Source organism: Heterodontus francisci, chromosome 9 (assembly GCF_036365525.1).
Source record: "Heterodontus francisci isolate sHetFra1 chromosome 9, sHetFra1.hap1, whole genome shotgun sequence".
NCBI classification, from domain to species: domain Eukaryota; kingdom Metazoa; phylum Chordata; class Chondrichthyes; order Heterodontiformes; family Heterodontidae; genus Heterodontus; species Heterodontus francisci.
Window position 1 is genome coordinate 109,403,215 of NC_090379.1, and position 8,448 is coordinate 109,411,662.

The 8,448-nt window shown below is 39.7% G+C and overlaps 1 protein-coding gene across 1 annotated transcript; it reads right to left on the bottom strand.

The window, feature by feature from the left end:
• Positions 1-404: 404 nt before the first annotated feature.
• Positions 405-1,874, bottom strand: LOC137373369 (probable G-protein coupled receptor 139). Its single transcript, XM_068038189.1, has one exon. It carries the CDS (start codon positions 1,872-1,874, stop codon positions 405-407), a length of 1,470 nt encoding a protein of 489 aa, XP_067894290.1.
• Positions 1,875-8,448: the final 6,574 nt, after the last annotated feature.

An 8,448-nucleotide genomic window follows, 5' to 3' on the forward strand; every position in this document is an offset into this window, starting at 1 on the left:
AAATCTTAGCTTCCATGCTATCATGTTATCATGTTAAATAGATCCAAGTTAACAGTGAAGAATGAAACTAGATACAAACACTTTTATCTTGATAGCCCATTTATTCACAGGATACACCGTTACACAACTCCACCTTCTGTTCACCAACACCACTTACATCCGGAAGGTTCTCTTCATATCCACTTCAAATCCTTAATTGAACAATGAAAGTCCTTCAGCTCTTTACCTTTAACAACATAATTAACCAGGAACACGCCAGAGGAGATAAGGCCAGTGATGGGCTGGGAAACAAAGCAAATGCAGTGATCTGTTGCAGAATGTGGTGGAGAGTGAACAGATGAAGAAGTACTGTAACCAGAGTCAGTGATAGAAAGGTAGCTCTGTTTTTAGGTGATCTGCTTTAATCATTTAAATAAGTTAACAATTGCAGTGAATGGATATTTGACTGCATTCTTCAGCTGCTCTCTGAATTTAGTCTGGGTCACTACATAAATACAGGTGTTGGTGCAGGTGCTCAAAAGCTGCAGCATGTAGCCAGATTGTTCGGTGATGTATGCAGGATCATGGGGACTTGTGTAATCATAAATGTCAGCAATTCGCCAATAAATGAAAAATGCAACATTCGTCATCCATAACAGTATAAAGCTGCCAGATATAGTGAACATTAAAATGATGGATTTCCTTCGGTTCTCCATCTCTGGGTCAGTGTGATTCTCAGTCTTGCTGTGATCCAGTAGTTTCCTGCGGACTCTGCTGGCCACTAAAATGTGTCTGACAGTCAGAGCATTGAGCAGTAAAATCAGAACGAATGGAAGGAAAGGGGTTAAAATCATACTTAGACTCTCGAATGTTATCCAGGCAGCTTCAGTGTAGTAGCTCAGTGATTCAATATACCCCCAGGGTACATTGTCAATTATATATTCAGGTTCATATATAAAGTACCAAGGAATATTTTTGAAGCAAAAAAACACACTCACTGTCGTTACAATCACAGCCACAGTTTTCTCTGTGCAATATTTTGTTTTCAGCTTCGGGCAACAAATTGCAACAAATCGATCAAAGGTGAAAGCGACGGTGAACCAGACAGAAATGTCTGTGGCTGCAGAAAGAAGTACAAGTACGAGAGAACGTGCAGGAGTGGTGCCCAGGTAAGTACCTGGGAAATGAATATGAATAAGTGTAAACAGTATCACATCAGTGAAAACAACCAGTAGATCTGCCACAGCCATGGCCACCAGGTAGTGGGTGATACAATTGGAGAGTCCGCACTTTCCTCGTGACAGGATCAGAATCGCCACTGAGTTAACTGAAATAATGGAACAAAACAAAAACGAGGGAATTATAGATAGCCATCTCAGAGAATATGGGAATTCCATCGGAACGTGAGGACTTTGGAAGAGCAGTTGGCTATTCAGCCCATCAAATGTGTTCTGCCATTCAATTGGATCATGGTTGACCTGTACCTTAACTTCATTTATCTCCCTCAGTTCCATAACCTTCAATACTCTAGTTATGCACATACTGGCTGCTGTGTTTCCTACATGAGAGCACTGATTATTCTTCAAAAATTCTCCAATGGTTGTAAAGCGCTTTGAGACATCCAGCTGTTCTGAAAGGTGATATATAAATGCAAGCCATCTTTTTCCTTTTTTCTTTCTAACAACAATCTTGTTTTTGAAATTTTGAATGGACTGAGCCGTAACAGCTTTTATGGGTTGAAAATTCAAGATTTCCACTGTTCTTTTGTTTGAGGAAGTGCTTCCTGAACTGCCTAGCTCTAATTTTACAGTTGTGTCTCCTTGTTCTGGACTCCCGAACAGAGGAAACAGTTTCTCTCTATCTACCCTATCAACTCCTTTAATTATCAGAGGCATTTCAATTGGTGATGCTTAATCTTCCATATTCAAGGGAATACAAGCCGAGTCTCTGCAAACTGTGCTCATAATTTAACCCTTTCAGCATCGGTACCAGTTTTGTGATTCTGTGCCTCATCCCCTCCAAGGCCAATATATTCTTCCTGAGGTGAGGAGCCCAGAACTGAATCCAGTTACTTTAAATGGGGTCTAACCAGAGTTCTGTACAGTTTTAACTTAACTTTCACCCCTTTATATTCCAACCGCCCGTTGAAATAAAGGATATCATTCCATTAGACATTTTAATGTTTTATTTTAATATATGTATCAACAAGTTTTAATGATTTCTGTACTTGGACCCAGAATGTCTTTTCTCATCCACAGGTCAAAACTTGTCCAGATTTCGAAAAACGTTGATCTATCTTTCTGAGGTCCGAATTGGATGACCTCATGCCTTCCTGCATTAAACTCCATCTGCCACAGTTTTGCTCTTTCACTTAATTAACTAATGCCCCTTGGCAGCTTTCTGCTCCCATCTAACTTACTGTCATCAGCAAACTTAGATATGTGACTCTCTATTTCATCATCCAAGTTATTAATAGATGCACTGAAGAGCTGAGACTCCCTCATGTACCACGTTACTTACCTTCTCAAAAAATTCGATGAGGTTAGACATGACTATCCACTTACAAATCTAGTTGCAGATAGGGATCCCAGTGAGCAAAGGAGTTACACATAATAATCTGAGATGCAAGAAATTACAGCTACTGATAACACAGAACAAGCAAATATAGCCAGGGATTTAAGACAGCATCGGAGTTATGGACTGGGATCCCAAAGGAAGCGTAATTTTGAGAACAATCGAATTGAATTTAAAAAAAAGACTTACATTTAGTAGCACCGTTCATTTCCTAAGGACACCCCGAAGTGCTTTACATCCAACCAAGTGCTTTTCCTTTGAAGTGTAGTCACTGTTATAATGTAGCAATTGCAACAACCAATTTGCACACAGCAAGTTCCCAAAAACAGCAATGTGATAACGACAATGAATGCTTCACGATATCAAGGCAATTGAACAATTTGTAACTGTATCATCATTTTGTTCTGGTGATATATTTTGAAGATCATTATTGTTTTGAAAATTTGTCAAGAACGGATACCATGAATCCGAACAAATAGCAGACAGGAAGAATCAGGTCAAGAGGAAACGAGAGCACAGACCTTACTGAAAAAGGTGAATTTCAGAATTAATTCTGGTTTTGCTGTAGTAACAGAATTGAAAGTGTGTGAGCAGATCAGGAAGATGAGGTGATGAAAGAAAAGCTGATGAACTTTGGTTTTAAAATTGGACAGGTCCTGACAGCAAAAGAGACACAGCCCCTGTGGTTCAGTTATTTTTAGGATAGGGCCAGTCTACCTGTTCAAAATATGTCTCCAGTAAGTATCGAGTGGAATATATCTAATTAAAAGTCTTGGGTATTGTGCCATTTGTTGCACACAAGCCCATTTCCCCTTGTCACCATTTATGGTCACACTTTCACAACAACATTTAGTATTGGATCTTCTGATGTAAACATTTAGAATGACATTCCCCTATGTAAGCAGTTACCTTTTATGTTTTGTTGATGAAACAATCGAATCACTCAAAATGTTTTTTGAACAATGTTTGGAATTTATTCTAATAACTGAAATATGTAATCACCAAAATATGGTTTTAAATAGACTTTTAAAAGTCAAAAAAGGATACAATTCAAAATAACGATCAAATAAACATTGCAAATGTTATTTGTTTGACATTAAATTGTTAATGGCTTACCAAGAACACCAACAACTGCAAGAACAGGATAGTAAATGTCTTCTATCTGATGAAGTATTGTTTGTTCATGCATTTTCTGTGAGATGTGATAGTTTCTGTTGCTACTGGATGCAATAGCTCTGGCTGGTTGCAAAATGCATCCAGAGGAAGCTTGTATTTATACAGGAGAAAAATCGCCAATGAGATGCCAGTTGCATCATTGTTAATATTAATTACAGCTAATTGAACAAACAAGTCGAATCAATCATGTGAAAACTTATATACTCATCATGGAATAAAATATAATTGACTAGAGCTTACATAGTCTTACAGCAAGATATTCCATAGAAAATATAGTTGAATGTGAACCTGTTAGAGGAGTATTATTGATCCATTAAGCAGAGGTAGTTTCATCCATGGTATTGAGATCTTCTATGGATCATCTCCTTTCAATTCAATATCAACTTTCTGTATTTTTTAGACAATTTATAGTGTATTTTCTTGTGTATTTTGACACAGAAAGAGTTAAAAAAAATATATTCCCTGCTTTGCAAATCAAGGAACTTCAGTATTAAAAATAATAAACTTCTTGAAAACTTCATTTTCTATTACAATAAGTAATCATAAATGACCCACACATTGTAGATGGAAAGAACTCTGGACACCTGTCTCATGGAACAACAACTTGTATTCATACACCACCTATAACATAGAACAATGTCCCAAGGTGCCTCACAGAGACAGAAAGAAGATGGTGCTGAGCAAAAAACTGAGAGATGAAGTGGGATGACCAAAGCTCCACCAAAGAGAGAGGTTTCTAGAGAGGGTCAATGCCTTTGTCACTTTCACATTCAGTTACTCTGCTGCTCTCACAGCCAATTTACCATCCTCCACGTTCTACGAACTTCAGCATATCTGAAAATCTACATCTCATATCCTAACTACTCCCCCTCCCACTTCCTTGCACCTACCATCCCTGTTGCTGTTGACCTACATTGTTCTCTGTTCCTTCCACGACTGAAATTTAAAATGATCACCCATGTTGAAATTCCTTTGCAGCTTCACCTGTCACCTCTCGCTCCATTTGACCCACTCTGGTGGCCAAGCCTTCACACTCTGGAATTCCCTCCATAATCCCCTCCACCTCTCTATCTCCCTCTCCTGGTCCCCCTTCTTAATATCTCTTTTAACTCAATGCCATTGTTTGCATTATTATTCCTCCAAAAAACGACTTGCAATGTTTTTCTATGTTAATGGTGCCAAGTAAGTTGCTGCACTTGTTGTTCTTTAGTGTCTGCCTTGGCTCATTGGTAGCACTAGTGTATCTCAGTCTGAATGTTGTAAGTTGATGCCCCACCTTAGCACTTAAGTAAGAAATCAAGGCTGTTAATTCTGTGTAGTACTGAGAGATTCTTCATTGCCGGAGGTGCTGTCTTTCAGTTAAGATGAGAGATGGAGGCCCAGTCAATCCTCCCAGACGTACATAAAAGATCCCAGGGCATTTTTTTGAATAATAGTAGCGGTAAAGGAAAGCACATACATTTATACAATGGCTTTCATGACCTCAGGACATCCCAAAGTCAGTTTCATTGAATTAAGTACTTTCTGTTCTTCTTTGAGTTTTTCTGGTGGCCTGGTCATTATTTATCACTATTCCAACAACACAGAAAACTGATTATCTGTCATCCTTAATTTGATCGTGAGCCTGCCTTTCAGCCAATTAAGGGAGTGGGAGGGCGCTGTGAAAATCACATTGAGTGACCTTCCCCTGCCCCCACAACCTGGGGCTGGTTTGGCACCCGGAAATATTCCCGACATCTCTTGCCAACCTCAGGAGATAAATACTTCCCCTTGTGTCCTCCTTACAGCTTTCTTTCCACTTAGCTTTGTGTCATCAGCAAATTTGGATACATTACAGCCGGTCCCCTCATCTAAGTCATTAATTATACATTGTAACTATCTGAGGCCTTAGCACTGATCCTTATGACACCCAATTGCTGAAAGCCTGCCTGTTTTCTGTCCTTTAAGTAATCCTCCATCCAGGCTAATATATTCGCCCCATGAGCCCTTAACTTGTATATCAATCAATTGAGTGGCACCTTATAGCATACCTTTTGAAAATCCAAATATAATACATCCACCTGTTCCCCTTGAGCTATCCTGTTAGTTACTTCCTCAAAATCTGTCATAGATTTGTCAAACACAAATTCCCTTTCAGAATGCCACGCTGACTCTCTGTATAATCATATTCTGTATTTCTAAGTGCCTCGTTATTACTTCCTGAATAGTAGATCCCAGTATTTTCCCGATTTCATGCTAACTGGCCTCTAGACTCTTGTTTTCACTTTCCCTCCTTTCTTGAATAGCGATGTTACATTTGCTAACTTCCAATGCACTCGACCATTCTGGAATCTGATGAATTTTGGAAAGAGGGCAGCTACAGTATATTTCGGTCCCTTAGAAGCAGAAAAAAGAGAAATTATCACATGGAATGAGGAAGTGACAGAGACATTGAGCAAATATTTTTTGTCTGTCTTCACAATCGAAGACACAAGTTGTATACCAATAGGTTTGCCTGCCTCACTGTAGGGACATTTCCCTTTGACAAGAATTCATTACATCTTTCAGGTATCTTATTCTTAACCTCTACAAACTTTAGTTTTTGTGTCTGGTTTTACAGCTGCTGTTAAAGGTACAGCCTGGTCTGCTGTACTTTAAGTCAGAGCCTCTTTCACTGCATTACCTTTGTGTGCCCCAACAAGTCACATGGGTTTATCTCCCAACTTCCAGCATTCTGGATGAAGATGTCCTACCTTTGGCAATGATAGCACTTCAGCTTGCGGACCTCACTTCTACCCTCAACTCTCAAGATTACCATAATCCTAACTTTGTATGCATCGGGATCATTCCAGGGATCCACCAGCAACATTTGTGGGATCGCTCAAACCGCAGTGCATCGCTGCATCAAGGAGGTGACCAGTGCCCTGTTCTAGAGAGCTGGTGACTATGCACACTACCAGAGAGACCCTGAGAGTTAGCCGAGAAAACCATCAGATTTGGGGCCAGAGCGGGATTTCCATAGGTGCAAAGATGGAACTCATTGACCTCGTCTCAAATAGCTCTGGAGAGAACCCCTTTGAAATTGAAAGGAAGAATATTGCATATTCATGACTCTTATTGACATGAATGGATTAACAAAGGATGCTGGAGACAGTCTGAATCGCAGCCAAAAAAAAGATGAATGCGTGTGAAGTGGCATCATCATAACGGAATAGCACTTATTCAAACTTCGATAACCAGGTAATCATATCATGGCCCATTGTGTGGACACAACAGGGGAGAGTGCCATGTGTCGCTGAACAAAACTCTAATGTGATAGATTTTTACCTTTAAAGGGTAGCTGTCTGGAGAGAGAGGGGAGATCAAGCGAAGGCCACAGAAAACCTGAGTGAGGGATCTAGCCAGGCAAGAAAAGAACCCTGCTGAAGGAACAGCCACCACAGCAGAAACATCACAAAATGACTTTGAGACTAACCATCTGTGAAGGTAACAAAATACACAGTATCAACTTTGGGCTTTATTACAACCGCTAGAACATGACAACACTTCTGCAAGTTTAGGGCTGCCAATAATCAGGCCTGAAACGTTGAAAAGACTTCCTCCTGAGAAGATTCAACAAGATTCTGTAAACGATAAACACTTACCTCACCTTGCTCTTCAGTCCACACCCTAACTCTTTTTTCGCTATCCACCTGATCATGTCTGTGTGTGGATTAATGAGTGTGGGCGGGTGAGGTCGCAACCATCTTGGGAATTGTTTAAAAACAAATAATTATCTTTTCTTTTTTTTAACCTGTGAGAAAACCTATCATTTGTCTGTTTATTTGACCCCAAAGACACTCAGGGGCTAACGCATCCTTTTTAAAAAAGTCAATTGTGGCCATTTGGGAGTGAACAGAGGGAACCGCCCACATCTCTTACCCCCTGTCCATAACAAATTGGGGGCTCGAAGCCAAGATTCTGAACTATCAGATTTAATGCGAGATTTAGAAAAGGGAGGAAAATTGACCTCTAAGACTGGGAATAAATGAAACGACAGGTTTTCTTATCATTCTTTTCTTCTGTATGGTGCTAGAAACAAAAGATATGGCCACATTTAAAACTGAAAAGTCTGTACAGTAGGGAAACATATCCCATAATAAGTTAAATCAAATAAGTATTGAAGATTTAAAAGCTGTAGCTGCCCAGGTGGGAGTCAACGAACAAAAAAAAAGAAATCGGAAATAGTGAAGAATCTCGCCAGCAATTTTAATCTTCCCCCCCGAACCAGAAGAAACAGGCATGGAACCTGAAATGGATAAAATTACACTTGCTCGGATTCAAGTGGAGAGGAACCGAGCTGTGTGAAAAATTGGAATGAGAGTTTGAGTTACAAATTTAACAAGTGGCAGTGGAAAGAGATGCAAAGAGAGGAAGCAGCAAGAAAGTTTGAGTTAGAAAGTCTACAAGCACCAGGTGAGCATGCTGCCAGCCATTCAAACCTTATCCCCAATGTGGAGCAAAACATTGATGTATTGAAACACTCATGGTTAGTGCCAAAATTTAACAGGGAAGGGGTCGAGTCCTATTTTTATCTCCTTCAGAGAATAGCTAACAGGCTAAAATGGTCAAAATTATATGAGACCCTCCTCTTACAAAGTGAATTGGTGGGTGGAGCTCATGAAGCTCACTCCATGTTATTGGAAGAAAGCTCTCTCGACTATGAACAGTCTAAAGCTACTATATTAAGTGCATATGTGT

Coding starts and splice junctions, on each gene's coding strand:
- LOC137373369 (XM_068038189.1), bottom strand. CDS start 1,874: ATGCCTCTGATAATTAAAGGAGTTGATAGGGTAGATAGAGAGAAACTG.